Here is a 16,777-nt window from a genome sequence, read left to right on the forward strand (position 1 = left end):
GCTGCAGAAGCTTGCCAGATAATTAAGATTAGCATCAGAAGCCCTTTTTTTGGTCCTGGGTGGGGATGTGACAGGGCCTTTTTGGTCAGTGGTACTGTGGAATGCCTTCTTTGTGCAGCTCTGCTGTGCCTCTTTTAGTTTTAAAAAACATGTTAAACTTCTTTTTTCAGTGTGCAGCTTATGTATGATTTTAGTCTGTTAATCTGCTTCATTTTTCTTTTCCACTTGGTTTTTAAGGCATCACTTCTTATGATGCACTGTCAATTATACCAATTTTATTTTGTATGTTAACTTGTGTAAGTAGGGCAGAAATGATAATAGCTGCTGTCTTGTTTCGTTGTTTGTAAGGAGGAGGTCATAAAGGATTCATCTGGTCAAGAGGATGAGACACAGTCCTCCAACGATGATCCGGTGCCCTCTGCTGTACAGGAGATAATTCGCCCACGGCGGTGTAAATACTTTGATGCAAGTATGTCTTTTAAAGTATTAAGCATTGTCATCTAAACCTGTTTTCAGACATTTTAACAGCTCTTGTAATTTGATCCCATATAAGTGTTTGAGAATTCTCATACCAAAAACTGAATGAGATAAGCCTTTTCCTTACTTCCCATAGCTTAAGTACTCTCACAAGTGCCAAAAGCAAGTTTCTGCTTGCAAGTAATAAGGTGTAATTTTGTTTGTGTTCTTCCTTTTTAAAAACAATTATATAGGCACATTTTAATTATTAATTAATTATTTTAATTATTTTAATTGCTAATTATTTTAATTATTTTGTATGTATGCTCTTTGGCAAATATTGGAATTATTAGGAGAAAATGGGGGGGGGGTGAGGGGCAGGACTGTAGTGATGGTTAGTAAGCTGTGGAAAACTCATCCTATTTAGATCATTCCTAGGCCTTGTAAGATGCATTCTGTGGATGTTAATCTTTTGCTGGCACTTAGTGCGGATAGGAACGCTATGAAATGATGAAACGATTGGAGATTTGGGGCCAAGTCATAAATCTGTAATATACACGTTGGCTCCATACATATAAGGAAATAGCTAGAAATTTAAACATTTATTTGGCAAATCTGGTGAGAGGCAAAGGCAGTGCAGTGAGCCTTTTCTAGTTCCTTTCAGATGTCTGGAAAGACTTCAGCATGTGTGTTGGGACTTGTAGAAATATTTTTCCCCACATTACAATCAGTTTCTCCCTGCCCCCCAGCCCCAGTAGTGTTAGAAGCTGGCTTCCTCAGTTTTAACCACCAAGATCAGTGGTTCTTGTTCATCAGACTTGGATACGTAGAGGATTCAGAATATGCAGTTGTTTGATTTACAGAAAATAAGGTGCTTTCCTGAAGGTTGAGGTGTCCCTAGGTGTCTTCCATTGGAGAACAGGGTAAGGAAAGGGAAGCTTTTGTAATGCTCCTCTGACCCAAGCCCTGTTGTACAAGTGGCAGTCCTCGCGCAATTTCTGGTGAATCTGCCCAATATTTCTTTAGTGGCCTCACTAGAATTAAAACATACTGTTGACAGCAATCAGAACTGTGTTCTTTTATAGTAATTGTCACTAGCTGTTTGGCTGCTAGCAAAAATGGTTTCAGCAACATGGGATGTAATTTTTTAAAAAACCTTTTAAAATCTATTTCAAACTTTAATATTCATGCTTTCTCTGACTTTGCATATGCAGCTGTTCTTTGGTAAATACATTGACATGGTGTTCACAGATATTTAAATGACTTTTTACAAATTTGTAATCTGCTTGCTTCTTACAGTTCTTTGTATTACTCAGTAAGGAGATCTCTGCCAAAAGTCGTCACATAGAGTTGGTTGTGACATCATGTCTCAATGCCCAATTAACTTTGAGAAAACTGTCTCTAGGATATACTGTATTTGAAGGAATGCGACTCAGAGTAGCTATTAACATTTAAGCAAAAGTTGTTGGTTTTTGTATATAGACAGTGAAATAGAAGAGGAATCTGAAGAAGACGAAGATTATATTCCTTCAGAAGACTGGAAAAAGGTAATACTATATTAGCATATGTGGCTACTATATAAATAAAGAAGGTATTCTAGAACATTGTGAGTGCCCTTTGGGTGCAGGCATCAGAGGGTTTGGAGCGATTTTCAGCTCCAGCTGGTGTGCCCACTAAGGCCATTTCTGGAATGAGACAGCCTCACCACAGTTCTGCATGTTCTGACCACCTCCTGTTCAGACTACTGTAATGCCCTCTGTTGGGTTGCCCTAGAAGACTGCCTGGAAACTGCAGATAGTGCAGGATGTAGCTGTAGGAGTCCTTACAGGCACTTATGTGCAATGTTATGTAAAACCTATTCTATGGGATCTGAACTTCTTCATATTTGTTACCAGGGCCAATTCTTTGTGCTTAAACTAATATATAAAGCCCTTCACGTCTTGTGGGTACACATTTGTTGAACCACCTTTCCCCATGTCAGCCCACGCTCTTGAATTTGGCAGAAAACCCTGCTGGTGGTCCAACTAGCAGCTGCAGTTCACTGAGTGGAGACCTGGCGCAGGGCCTTATCTTTAATGGTGCCACAGTTATTGAACTCCTCCTCTTAGCCATAGCTCTAATGGGTGCCCACTGCATGTGAAGGGCACTTGTTCACATGAGCATGTGAAGGGCATGCCTGATTCTTAGCCTCAATTTGCACTGTTGAATTGATTGTTGTTGGTTATTTGCTGTTATTTCTATTGATGGCATTTGATTTGCTAGATGGAAACTGCCTTGGGGTTATTTATTACTTTTAAGTAGTATATAAGAAGACAAAATCAACTGTATTGTGAAACATGTTTTTGTTGGCAACTTCTGCACTTTCATGTCACTTTAAAAAATGGAAACAATACAACTCCACATCTTTTTATCATCTTTATCCAATCTGAAAGCCGCACACTGAACAATTTTGACAGATAATTGACTGTTCAGATGGGAACGTTGCTGTCACTTCATAGCTTGTCCACAGGTTAAATGGATGGTGCTACCTCAATACAGAGTACTTACCGTATTTTTCACTCTATAACACGCACCTGACCATAACACGCACGTAGTTTTTAGATGAGGAAAACAAGAACAAAATATTCTAAATGAAACAGTGGATGTATGGTTTTTGTGGTTTATGCTGTGGCCACAGACATGTGATCTGACGGTGAGTTTGGGGTAGCGCAATGCAAAAATCCTGAGGATCCATGTGGATCCATGCTTTGTAACCACGTTTTTGCGCCATTGCGGCCCCATGAAACAGTGGGTGCGTGTGTGTTTTTTGGTGCAGGCTGTAGCCATGGACATGCTATGTGATCTGATGGTGAATTTGGGGTGACCCAGTTCAAAAATCCTGAGGATCCATGTGGATCCGTGCTTTGTAACCATGTTTTAAGTGGGGAGGGAAGGAAAGGCACTCAGGGGACAAGGAGCACGCGTGGGGTATGTGGAGAAGGATGCTGCTAATAATGCAGGAGAGAAGTTTAAGGAGAGAAGGAACACGTGTGGGGTGTGTGGAGAAGGATGCTGCTAATAATGCAGGAGAGGCTCCTCTCCTCTCCCACTTTGCTCCTTTAAAACAAGCAGGCTCTGCTTCTCTCCCTCCTGCCTGGCTCGGCAGCTGCCAAAATGCTCACACTCACACTTAAAGATAATTAAAAGCAACGCGCTAAGACAAACAAAGGAAACCACGATAGTAACAACTATGAGACAAATCAAGAAAAATTGCGACCAACACTCTCCCCCAACAAGCGCAGTGAGGTCAAAACACACACACACATGCAGAGAACCGTCCCTAAAGTCGCAGGGGCGCTGGGAGAGCGCAGGGGCGCTGGGAGAGTGAACGGGAAGCAAGAGAAGGAGAACGATCCCTCACACACACACAAACACACAGAGTATCAATCCTAAAGTCGCAGGGGCGCTGGGAGAGTGAAGGGGAAGCAGGAGGAGGAGAACGATAGCTCAAGCACACACACACACAGCCCCTACAGTGGCTAATCCAAAATCGGACAGCAAAAAACTGCAGGCAGGGACAGAGAGCACGGGGTTGTTTTAAAGCAGCCAACTGGACAGGAGCCACTTACACTTGTGTAAGCGGCTCCTCTCCTCTCCCACTCTGCTTCTCTCCCTCCTCCCTGGCTCCGCTTGCTGAAAAGCTTTGCTGCTACTTAGCGAGCTCAGTGGGGAGGAGAGAGGGACAGAGAGCACAGGGTTGTTTTGAAGTAGCCTACCAGACAGGAGCCGCTTACACTTGTGTAAGCGGCTCCTTGCCTCTCCCGCTCTGCTTCTCTCCCTCCTCCCTGGCTCTGCTCGCTGACAGGAGCCGCTTACACCTGTTTTGCTGTTTCAAAGCGAGCAACGGACTGCCCACGACTGCAGCAGATTCCCCCACCATCCGTAGGCATTCGCTCCATAACACGCACAGACATTTCCCCTTACTTTCTAGGAGGAAAAAACTGCGTGTTATGGAGCGAAAATTACGGTACCTCATTAAAGTGAGGTAATTTTCTCAAACTGCATTTTCTAGTGATTGGATGCATTCATACTGTGTTAAACCTACATATTTTTTAATAATATACATAGATAGCAACAGATGGGTTCTCAATTACACTTCTGGTTATTGTGAATGTGTTTTTTTATATAGGAAATCATGGTGGGCTCCATGTTTCAAGCTGAAATTCCAGTTGGGATATCTAAATACAAAGAAAACGAAAAAGGTAAACTTTAATTGCTGTTAATGCTGTGGTGGTAATTTGATCCAAAATAAGAGATCTGACAAATTTGAGGTAAGATGTTTAGGGGAAAAGGTGGCCAATGAGGTTCATGATTGAGGTAAACTTTAGCAGTTCTCATAATGTTGCAATGTGATTATCACATTAATTCCATTGGTAAAAGTTACTATCCATTAATTTTATCATGTTAAAAATGGTCATGAGAAACAAGCTCATGACCTAGTGAATCTCTATAAGAATCTTTATTTTGGTTACTGGAAAACTGCTGTGTAAGGAATATTTATTTATTTAGGCAATAGTATAATTGTATTCAGCTGAATTTCCTGGCCTGGAACTGACAGATGAGGTAACAGCTATTAAGACTCTCATAGTCCAGGGCTTCATCACTGGGCAACACCTGCTGATCTTGTAGCGTTTGGCTCTGGTGGCAGGTACAAGAGGTGCTGGGGAAGTAAAGATGTTAGAAGTCTCAGTCCCCAATGCTTTTTGTCATGAATGATGAGTGAATACTTATTTGTTGCACACAGCTTCCCATCAGAGCAAAGTGATAGAACTGAGTTGCCCACTTACAAGAGTTAGACTGCATAATGTCACCAATGAATATATATCCTCCAAGTTGCCGCCAATTATTAGTGAACCAGTAGAACTCAACTCTTCAGGTTTGCCAGCTTTATAGTGCAGCCCTGTGTTATCTACTCAGAAATAAGTCTGGTTTTCTTTGAGAAAACCATACATTCTGTGTAGAATTATTGACAGAAATGCTGCCAAGGAAATCTGTTTAGCATTTTGGCTTGTTTTGGGGGTAAATGGAAAGAATTTTTGTAGATAGGTTTAAAGAGAGATGATGTTAAGACAGTATATAATGTCTTGATTTCTCTAATTTAGTGTATGAAAATGATGACCAGTTGCTGTGGAATCCAGATTACTTGTCTGAAGAGAAAGTGATCGAATTCCTTAATGAAGCCTCTAGACGAACAGGAGATGAGAGAGGAATAGATGCAATTCCTGAAGGATCTCATATTAAAGACAATGAGCAGGTATTTAAGACACTTGGAACTCTTAGTGGCTTTAAAATTCCTTGTGGTTATTTTGTTGTGTGTCACATTATACTCCCTCATCTTGGCTGCCTAATGTTTTTGAGTGGTGCAGGATTCAGAATTTTATATGTATTGGGAAATATGAAATCTATGTTCCTTACCTGGATAGCTCAGTGGGTCAGAGCATGGTGCTCGTAGCACCAAGGTTGCAGGTTTGATCCCCGTATGGGGCAGCTGCATATTCCTGCATTGCAGGGCACTGGACTCGATGATCCTCAGGGTCCCTTCCAATGCTACGATTCTATGATTCTACAGCAGGATCTAGCTTTGTCTTAACACTGGATTTTAAAAACAGAAACAGCTGATTTTGTTCCAGTGTTTTTAAACAATAGTTGAGAAGATCATAATTTCTTCCTTCTTTCCCAGGCTTTGTATGAATTAGTGAAATGCAGTTTTGATATAGAAGAGGCACTAAGAAGATTAAGATTTAATGTAAAAGCAGCCCGAGGTATGTATATTTTATCATTAAAAATACCTTTAATGAAAACAGCCAATTTAAAAAGCTTCCTAACATTACAATCCCATTAAGAGCCCTTTAATATATCAAATATATATCTTCCATCCATCCATTATTTTAGAGATCTTAAAATAATTAAGTTTAATATTTATGGTTTTAATTTTTTTATTGCAAATATTTCAGTGAAACAAAATAAATGAAAAAATGCAAAAGGAAATGAAAGGTACATAAAAAAATTACAGTAATTTAGTTTACTCTTGAGAGTTTCCCCACCCTTCAAGTGTACTTATTAGTTCTATTATGTTGATTTGTAGTTGTTTGACTGATGGAACCCTAAGAGTGCACATCAATGGTTCCTTGTTATTCTTGGAAAAAAATGACAAGTGGGGTGCCATAGGGTCTGTCCTGGGCCTGGTGTTGTGACTTGAATGAAGGAATAGATGGGATGCTCATCAAATTGCAGGTGCCACCAGAGTGTTGTACGTGTGCCCCCTAGGGTACATGAAAGGGTTTCAAAGGGTGGGCAGCATAATTTTTTTTGTTTTACTTTATCATAGGTTTTTTAGCTGCATAAAACAATTCAAATATAAAATAATATTATTAAAACTACCCCCAAATTACATTCGCCTGAGAAGGTGGTGCAGTGGTAAGACAAAACTCAAAAGGCATATACGATTATTGTACCTTTCGGAAACGCTGCCTCAGAATATAGAATCAGCATTCAAAATGGCTTTAACAAGTTGGAGAACTGGGCCAAAACTATCAAAATGCATTTCAGTAGGGACAAATGTTTAAGGAGGATATCAAAAAGCTGGAATCTGTGCAGAGGAGGGCAACCAAGATTTATCAAGGGTCTGGAACCCAAGCCTTAAGATAAACAGTTGAGGGAGTTGGGTATGCTTAGCCTTGAGAAGAGAAGACTGAGAGGAGCTAGGAGAGCCATCTTCAGATATCTGAAGGGCTGTCACAATATGGAACAAGCTTGTTTTCTGCTGCTCTGGAAGGTAGAATCTGAACCAAAAGATAAAAATAACAAGAAAGGAGATTCTTAGGATGACTTTTCTGACAGTAAGATCTGTTTGAGATTGGAATGGACTGCTTCAGAAAGTGGTGGACTCTCCTTCCTTGGTGAGGAATAATCCGAGTTTGGGTGGCTATCTGGCAGAGACGCTTTAGCTGCCTTGCGCTAGATGACCCTTGTAGATCTCTCCCAACTCTAGAATTCTGTGATTCTAAAAGTTCTAGTTTCTTTAAATATAACTGAGTCCTAGTAAAATTGTCCAACTATAACATATATTCAGGTAGTAGCTGTGTTCGTCTGACGCAGTCGAAATAAATAAATTTTAAAAATTGTCCAGTAGCGCCTTAGAGACCAACTAAGTTTGTTCTGGGAATAAGCTTTCATGTGCATGAACACGAAAGCTTATACCCAGAAAAAACTTAGCTGGTCTCTTAAGGTGCTACTGGACAATTTTTAAAATTTATTTATTTTTTTCTATAACATATATGCCTAAGTAGATTTGATACGGCAACTATGCGCACATCTATCTCATTCATAAAGTGGAGGTGGGGTTAATATATACTATGTTGTAATACTGTTGTGGGAAAACAACTTAAAGTTTAAAGCAGCAGAATACAACATTAGATGTGATCTGGAAATTAGATAAGATTGCACAGGGTGCAACAAGGCAAGCATTTCGCTCCCCATTTGTGCTTTTTGTATAGATAGTAAACAATCCCCTCCTGTTCAATCTCTCTCTACCCATCCCCCCAAAGTTATGGTTAAGAGATGTCTGCATATGACTATGTACAGTGGTGCCCCGCAAGACGAATGCCTCGCAAGACGGAAAACCCGCTAGACGAAAGGGTTTTCCATTTTGGAGGTGCTTCGCAAAACGAATTTCCTATGGGCTTGCTTCGCAAGACGACAATGCCTTGCGAGTTCCTGCTGTTTTTTTGTTTCCCCGCCTTTTTCTAAGCCGCTAAGCTGCTTATCAGCTGATCCAATCAGCAGATAAGCCGCTAAAAGCCGCTAATAGCACTAATCCGCTAATGCGTCTGTCAGGACTGGTCGTTGTCCTCTTCAGATCACCACACAAACGCTTCTTGTTCTTTTATAAAACTTTTTATTGCGTATTAACAAAACATTCTTATAAACAGTTCTTAACTATTATTCCTCAGAGTCACTTCTTTCAGATACCTTCTGAGCTCTGCTTCTCCATGACCAGCCACTCTCAAAATGGCGAAGGCGCCTTTCCCTTCGCTTTCCCGCTCTTTTTTCTAACCTCCTGGCTAGAGCTGGCCTGTATCTCCCCTCCTCCGAATTTGAGCTAGAAGTTAACCCTTGCCTTTCCTGTGAACAACCGGTCCCTCCCTGTTGTTCCTCTTGCTCCCTTCTATTAGATTCACTGCTCTCCTCCCCCCCCTTGGGGAATGCTTTCTCCCTCTGATAAACTGAAAACCTCTAATTCTTCCCTGACAGCGTCAATGGGCTTGCTTCGCAAGATGAAAAAACCGCTAGACGAAGAGAATCACAGAACGGATTCTTTTTGTCTTGCGAGGCACCACTGTATATTGGCTAATTTTTTGACTTAGAGCTGAGGCACTGACCAGATGGATGGGAGGTTGCCTGGGCTTGATGAGGTTACACTCCCTCTGAAGGAGTAGGTCTGTAGCTTGGGGCTACTCCTGGGTCATTTGCTGTTGGTTGAGGCTCAGGTGGCCTCAGTGGTGTGGACCACCTTCCATCAGCTTTGCCTGGTGGCCCAGCTGCACCCCTATCTGGACACGGATAGTCCAACTTTAGTTGTCTGTGCTCTGGGAACCTCTAGGCTAGATTATTCAAACTGATGCATTGTACATGGGGCTGCTTCTGAAGGCACTTTGGGAACTTCAGCTGGTGCAGAATTCAGTGGCTAGGGTGATCATCAGGACAAGATAGCTCGAGCATATAATGTATGTCCTTACCCATCTACACTGGCTGCCAGTTAGTTTCTGGGCCAAATTCAAAGTGCTGGTTTTGACCTATAAAGTCTTGAATGGATCAGGAATGCAATAATCTCAAGGACCACCTCTCCCGATACCATATTGGCCTGAATATAAGCCTCACTTTTTTTCCAAATTCCAACCGTTAAAAGTTAAGGTGTGGCTTAAATTTGCAGCCTTACAAAAATGGGCTTTGACGATATCAATGCTGAAACAGACATACGGTAAAACGGAACAAAAAAAAGGGGGGGGGGTTTTTTGCTGATTTGTGAGCTCAAGACTGCTCATTTGCCATTTGCAGGTGTGAGTGCCTACGTAATTGTAGCAATTGAATAGCAATTAGCCATTTGAGCAATTGTATGAGCTTGCAAGATCAAAGGCTTAAATGGGCTCGGAGTTAGAATTCTAGCAATCGCAGCGATTTTAAGCCTGTAACCCAATTTTAAGGGGGTGGCTTATATTTGGCTATTGTCTCTCTCTCTCTCTCTCTCTCTCTCTCTCCCCCCCCCCCCGAATTTTAAAGGTGTGGCTTATTTGAGGGTGCGACTTATATTCAGGCCAATACTGTATATACCAACCTGGACTCTGCGAACATCATCTAAAGCCCTTCTTTGTGTGCCCCTTCCATGAGTATTCTATGGCCTTTTCAATGTTTTCTTGTTCTTGGTTTATTATGTAATTTGTGTTCTCCTTTTGTATTTTTATGTTGTGAACCACCCTGTGATCTGTGGATGAAGAGTGGTATACAGATAAACTAAATAATAATTTCATTTATATGCATTTGTATTATATTTCTTAAATTCAGAGGAACTATCTGTCTGGACAGAAGAAGAATGTAGAAATTTTGAACAAGGATTGAAGGCTTATGGAAAGGATTTTCACTTGATTCAGGCAAATAAGGTTAGTGAATTGGGCAATGATTTAAAGACCAAGTGCAATAAACCTGGGTGTAGAACAAGCGACTTGAGTAATTCAGAGCAAAAATTGCCTTAACGTTCCATATCTGCTTCTGAGCAAGACTGTGCTTTTTCCCTATCTAGCTTAACATGTAATGTGGTGTTTTGGGAGGGAGAAGCAAGGGCAGTTTGCTTGGCTGGTCATTCAGGGGCACTCCCCTAAGGCGTTAATCTGCCTAAATGTCCCCATTTTGAACAATCCCTCAACTCCAAGTCTTGTCATCTCAGAGTGTCTTTCATAAGTCTATATAGAAAGCAGAGTAAGTATTTGGTTTACTCATTTTTCAAAGGTACGGACAAGATCTGTTGGAGAATGCATAGCATTTTACTACATGTGGAAAAAATCGGAACGATACGACTTCTTTGCTCAACAGACACGATTTGGTAAAAAGAAGTACAACTTGCATCCTGGTGTAACGTAAGCTGCAATCAATTTTGGTTGGTTTTGTGTTTGTGTAGAAATGGGAAATGAATGTGTGCTCTTCCTAGTCAGAGTTCCACTTACAAGAAGCCAGGTCTCTCCTAAGTCTAGCGTTTGAATCCCGGTCCCTCTAAGTCTAGCATTCAGTTAGATTCTGATCTAAGTCCAGCAGGCTGGCTCTCCTAGCACAGCAGCACTTGTCTGTCTTTTATAGTGCTTTTTGGCCAGGGAGCCCTCAAAGTGGTGCATAAATACCTGGCAGTTATTATAATTGGCCGGCTTACAGCATATCTAAAAATGGTAAAAACATCAAGGATTAAAAACATCCCAATACTACAGTACCCAGCAATGTAATTTTAAACCAAGGGAGTAGAGTTCCATGAAAAATAGTAGCTGGCATAATTGTCTCCAAGCAGCTTGATTTATTAGACTTGTTAGTCGCTTGTTACACAGAAGTTTGCTGTGACTTACAGCAAAATAAGCATAAATGAAACACATTTTGGAGTGAATGAGCTTGATGGAGACTTCAGTTTAAGAATGTGTATGCCACCCTCCAATGGAAAATGAACAGGGTTGCTTCCAAAGAAGTATAAGACACATAAAGAACAGATATAAGTGGCATAAAATACCATAAAAGCATGGGGAAACTTTAAAGGTGTTTTGCCAGGCACTGCCAAGCCTTCCTGAGTTTCACAGATGGTGTAGCACCAATGGCAAGAAATAGTTGATGTTGTCTTATGAAGTCTTGTTTCTTTATCAAGTATGAACAATATTTTTTCCAGTTGTGCAGTACTGCTTCTTTCTACAATTGATGTCCTTGCAAAATTTAAAATTAATTTGTACATAAACTGCTGTGTGCTTTCCATTAATGTTTGTCTTACTGGAATGATGTTCTAGAGCAGTGTTTCACAACCAGAGGCCATATGGCCACCCGATATATTACAGTGGGGCACGGGTGAAAATTGCACGCCATAGCACGAGGGGCCACAGCAGGAAGTGAGAACTGAAGGGGGGGAAAGCATTTTTAAAAAAATACTTATTGGCTGACTATCCGCTTGGTCAATCACAAGTGAGTAAGGGGGCGGCCTACCAGGGCCTAGTGCTCCTTTTTGCCCTGTGCATTTCTTGGAGCAGTCCTGGTTTCATTTCCAGTGAAGAGGGCGATCACTTTACTCCTGTTTTAAGTAGTAGAGCCCGCGATCCAGAGCCCCCATGTCGGGTAAATGTGGTAGTGGGGTGGTAATGGGTAGGGCTGGGCGAGCTGCTTGGGCCCGGTGGCAGCCTGGGCCTGACTCTGCAAGCCACAGGGTGCAATCCACCCCAGCCCCACGTGGATCAGAGCTGTCTGCCCAATTCTGCAAGGCATGGGGTAAAATCCACCCCAGTGCCTAGCTGAGTGGGGTCGTCTGGTGCTACTGACTTGCATCAAGTAAATAACTGTCTACTCAGAAGAACGCCACACTGAGTTCAGTGGGCCTTACTCCCAGGTAAGCGTGAGGCTATAGTGTTTTATCTAGGCAGCCAGGGCTCCTCTGGATGACAAGATCTTTTTGCAGCAGGTCAGTGAGGACCGCTTGCTTTTTAAAATTCTCCCATATATACAGAACTCTGTGTGCCTTTTGGATTGTATCTGTAGGTTTCCCCCCTGTGTCAAATAACGGGGGTCAAATAAGTGTTTTTAATTTTTATAATACATGGAATATGGATCTCCCTTGGGATGTTCTGGGCTCAACTTCCTTGGTGGTTTCTAAGCAGAGGTTGGATGGCCATCTGTCATGGGTGCTTTAGATGTGTTTCCTACATTGCAGGGGTTGCACTATAAATATGACCCTCGGGGTCCCTTCCAACTCCATGATTGTATGTTTTTCTTCTTCAACAATATTTCATTATGTTCCCATCATTTTATGTAATTGTATTATGGTATTGATTTTTTTTTTACTTATTTATGGGGGGCAGCTGCCCCCCTAGGCTACACCCATGGGGGGGCACAGGAAGGAAACAAGATCAGAAGGGGGCCACGGTCAGAATAAGGTTGGGGAACACTGTTCTAGAGCAAGGGTAGACAAACCTTTTTTGTGGGTAGGGCCGGGGAAGTTGAATTTCCTCAAGACTAACCAGTCAGCTGCTGCATACCAGCAATGGATGGGATCAGAGCCCAAAGTTGGGTGGTCTTAGCCCTCTTTTCTGTTTCTGCCACCACATGGTCCTATTTCTCCCCTTTTGCCACCCTGTTGATACAGCACTTTGAACAGAAAATGAAGATCCTGGTAGCAAACAATTGTATTAAACTTCTCTGCTCTATCCATGCTGAAGAGCAAATGTTTTCTTTCTGCCTTTAAGGGATTACATGGATCGACTCTTAGATGAAAGTGAAAGTGCTGCATCTAGTCGGGCTCCCTCCCCACCTCCCACAACTTCTAACAGCAGCACCAGCCATTCGGAGAGAGAGGACAGCACAACCAGCAGCAGTAATCAAAATGGTATGTAAAATTTCTATGTCCTTAGTATACCTGAAATCTCTTAAACGTTTTTCCAGAGCTCATTGCAGATATCCCATGGGCATTGTGAACAGTTCTATAATCTACACTTGATTCACAATCAGACACAAGTGGTGTGGTGCTGTAAACTCAAATGGGAAATTTCATAAACTAAAGTGGATTGCGGCAATTACATAGCCTCTGTAATGGTAGAATTTACTTATGCCCGTAAATGGTCATAAGTTTAAGTACTTGTTCCAAAATGCAATTTTTACAGTCCTTGCTCATAGTCTTTCTTTGTTTTCTTTATGATATAGGTGTTTCCACTAATGGGCCAGGTGAACTATCAAGTAAAGAAGAAGTGAAAATTGAGGGATTGCACATAAACGGACCAACAACTGGCAAAAAAATGCCTCTTGTGGATCTTGATACAAATGGCTATGAAACAGAAAACATTTCCAATCATTCTAAACATGCTCATTCAAATTCAAAGAACGAAAATGATCCTGAAGAAAAAAACGAAAGACCTGCAAAGAGGAGAAGAGTCAATAGTAATGAGAAGGAGAGTCCAGGTTCCTCAGAAATTTACCCAGAAGCAGTGACCCATGGAAAGTTTGAAGAACAGGAGATGGTAGATGACTGAATGTTTGGCTTTAGTCCTTCAAGCAATTTTTGGGGTGTCCAAAATTTTCAGGGTTGGTAGGTTACCCTTACAGATTCAAATCCTTTAATATAATTTATTGAGATTTTGAAATACATTTTTGGTTGCTTCCTAATCCTGACTGAAGAAGTTACAGCATACCTTTAAAATCTTGAATGATACATTTAATTGGAGCACGTTCTATTGAAAAGGACTGCTTCCTGTTTAGCATTTCAAGGAAAACATACATAAACTACTGTGCAAAATACACTCTGGAAAGTCATCAATGTCAAATTCCATAATATTGGATAGTAAAATTGTAAAGCAGGGTTCATAAAACAAGCGAGGATCTGATGATAGTTTATCAGTCCATAGGAAGAGAAGCAGTGTTGGGTGGTTAAGGAATGCCTGTAAATCCTGAAAGTTGTATGTGAGAAAATATTTTTTTATATATAGAAATATTTAAAAATAAACCAAGTCAGGTTTGTATATGTAAAATTGTTGACATCAGTGATGTCTTTCCATATTCTTATCTGGATATAAGAGATACATTCTGTATTTTTCCAGATTCTTTGTAGCCTTTGAAAGATTTTTACAATACTTAAGTCATGATTGAGCTGTAATTTCTAAAAACAAGTGTGTAATTTTCATAACTTGTACAGTATGGTAAACTTTTACGAGATTTGATCTGTCAGCTTCATTTTATTTTGCTAAAGCTTTTTTATTAAAAAAAAGAGTAATAGTCATGTTTCAGAAAGCGGTAAAATTTTTAAATATTTAAAATTCACACCCAATTATGAATATCATAATTTTTCAAATTTCTATCTTGAGACAAATGGTGACTTAGAATTTTGGAATTTAGGATGATGCTTTGATTGCACAAGTATTCTTGCTTTTATAATTCTTTTTCAGATTTATTTTTATGATGAGACAACCTTAAATGCTTTAATGTTGCTAAATCTTGTCAGCCAAGGTCAGGCATTACATTGTTCATTAATTATTTTTACATTTCAGTGAGCACAGTGTAGTTGTGAAATGGGTCTGGTAGCCTTGATGAGGAACAAATGCACAGCTCATATTTGGGCCTGATCATACATTCCAAGGAATTCACTTGGATTTATGCTGCTTACTGTTTCTTAGGAAGCAGAAGAGTCTTTGAATAATTATTGCATATGTATGTATGAATATGCCCGTGTCTGTGAGGTACTGTAAAGGCTGGTAACCTTTTTTAAAAAATAATTTGCTTGACAGATGTCCTTGACAATGTGGCAGGAATAGTCCCTGTAGCCATGAGTCCCATCCATAAGAGGATTTGGATAATGGCCATGGTAGAGGTTTGCCATGTTTGTCCCTTATTGCCATGTAAAATGACTCATTGGAAGTATTGTTTTTGTTGCTTTTACATCAGGCTATCTGTAGTTTTCTCCATCTACTTGTCTTGAGGCTTGCTTTAAAGGTTACAACCATGCTGTTTCAAGTTGGCCCGATAACTCTGTAACTTGGCAAAATGTGTGATGTTTGGTCTTAATTATGTGAACCTCCATTTCATTGTAGATGTCACTTAAGTTATTTAATTATTAATAGAGCCCCCTGCTTTCTCCTGAAATGTTTTGGCAGAATACGTGATCTAACTTGCAGGGCTAATATTTATTGTCTAGAGCTCAGAAGCAGTGTATCTCCCAGCAGGCATGACTTGCCTCTATAGATTAAACCCTTCATCTTGTAAACTGAACTGCTTTTGGGAGGTGACATAGTTGGCAAAACCCAGATTTATTAAATATGGGAATCCAAAGTTTTCATAGCCTCGTATCAAAGATTGTCTCTATAAAGTATGTTAGAGCAAGGCAGCACAATGCTTTTAGAAATCTTATTGCAACTATTTTTCTTCCTTACCTATATATTTTGCAAGTGGAAATGCTTGCAATACAATTCATAGGAAAGTTTCTAAGTATATTGTTCTCAGGCTTGTAAGTAAAATATAGCACTGTGTACATTTTCAGAAATTTTACTTTGGTCTTTGATCTTACTTTCAATGTTATGCCTAAGAAAAGTCCTGACATTCCATAATCAATATGTAATGCTCAGCTGTTCATTAAGTATTTAATTGTAATGTGCATTTTGTTTATCCAGGTGTTTATACAATATTTTATTCATGTTCTTTAAAATGCAGCCACTATAACTTGATAAGACATTGCACTAGTAGTACTATTTAAAATTCTAGTAATATAGTAACCTGTTCAAGAAGCTTTCAGTTCTGTTTGGAAAAGAAAAAAATACTGCTTCCAAATTGGATTGAAAAGTCAGTGCAGTTTGTGTATAGTAATTGTAATGTATATTTTTAAGCACTATTGTGTCATGATCCATGAAGTGCATTGCGTGCAGTCTGAATCAAACCTTCAATTCAACAGGTCTGACTGTTGGACTTTATAAAAGGGTTTAAAGTGATATTTTGAAAGAAATTAAAAATTTGCAAATTAGTTTTTATAAATTTTTCACATAGTACTTTTGCACTGTTGGTAATCCCTGTGTCCCTTCCCTAGTTCGCCATCTGCAATTCTGGAAAAGCTGATTATAAAGTATTTTTTTAAACACATTGCTTACATAAATACAACTGAATATATTAAGAGTGGAACTTCTGTTTCTTTTAAGAGAAGCTTGTGTCACTAAAGCTTGTGGAACTTTTCTGATGGTGTATTTGGACTATTCAGTAGTAGTCTTCACAGCCTTGCACATTGAGCTTTACATGTGTGTTATACTGATGTATCATTAACATTTCAAAACAATTCAGGTCAGGAGAAGAGATTCTTGAAGCCATAGCTCTAGGCTTACTGTATGATCAGCCATGACTTCTGTGTTACAAAGCATTATGGGAAACAACGGAATCCATCATTTATTGACATGCTGCTGGGGTCTTGACTGACAATAATTCAAGTCAAATGCTATTCAAACAAAATTCACTATCGAAGTGGTGAGTAGAATAGTGCACCTGTATTGTGATACACCAACCAGATATACTTATTTGCAAACGTTAC

At 40.1% G+C, this 16,777-nt stretch overlaps 1 protein-coding gene across 4 annotated transcripts in view; it reads left to right on the forward strand.

Moving 5' to 3' along the window:
• MIER1 (MIER1 transcriptional regulator) overlaps positions 1–16,365 on the forward strand; it is a 42,982-nt gene extending 26,617 nt beyond the window's left edge. For all 4 annotated transcript variants that reach the window (XM_083510561.1, XM_083510560.1, XM_083510559.1 and 1 more), the window contains 9 exons: positions 349–469; positions 1,939–2,003; positions 4,625–4,697; positions 5,598–5,749; positions 6,176–6,257; positions 10,057–10,151; positions 10,498–10,625; positions 12,969–13,108; positions 13,423–16,365. In XM_083510561.1, coding sequence (XP_083366687.1) covers positions 349–469; positions 1,939–2,003; positions 4,625–4,697; positions 5,598–5,749; positions 6,176–6,257; positions 10,057–10,151; positions 10,498–10,625; positions 12,969–13,108; positions 13,423–13,748 — 1,182 coding nt within the window. In that variant the 3' untranslated portion in view covers positions 13,749–16,365. The remainder of the gene's footprint in view (positions 1–348; positions 470–1,938; positions 2,004–4,624; positions 4,698–5,597; positions 5,750–6,175; positions 6,258–10,056; positions 10,152–10,497; positions 10,626–12,968; positions 13,109–13,422) is intronic.
• The last annotated feature ends 412 nt before the right edge of the window (positions 16,366–16,777 follow it).

The sequence above is a fragment of the Podarcis liolepis genome (genome assembly GCF_965112155.1).
Source record: "Podarcis liolepis genome assembly, chromosome: 6".
Classification (NCBI taxonomy): Eukaryota; Metazoa; Chordata; class Lepidosauria; order Squamata; family Lacertidae; genus Podarcis; species Podarcis liolepis.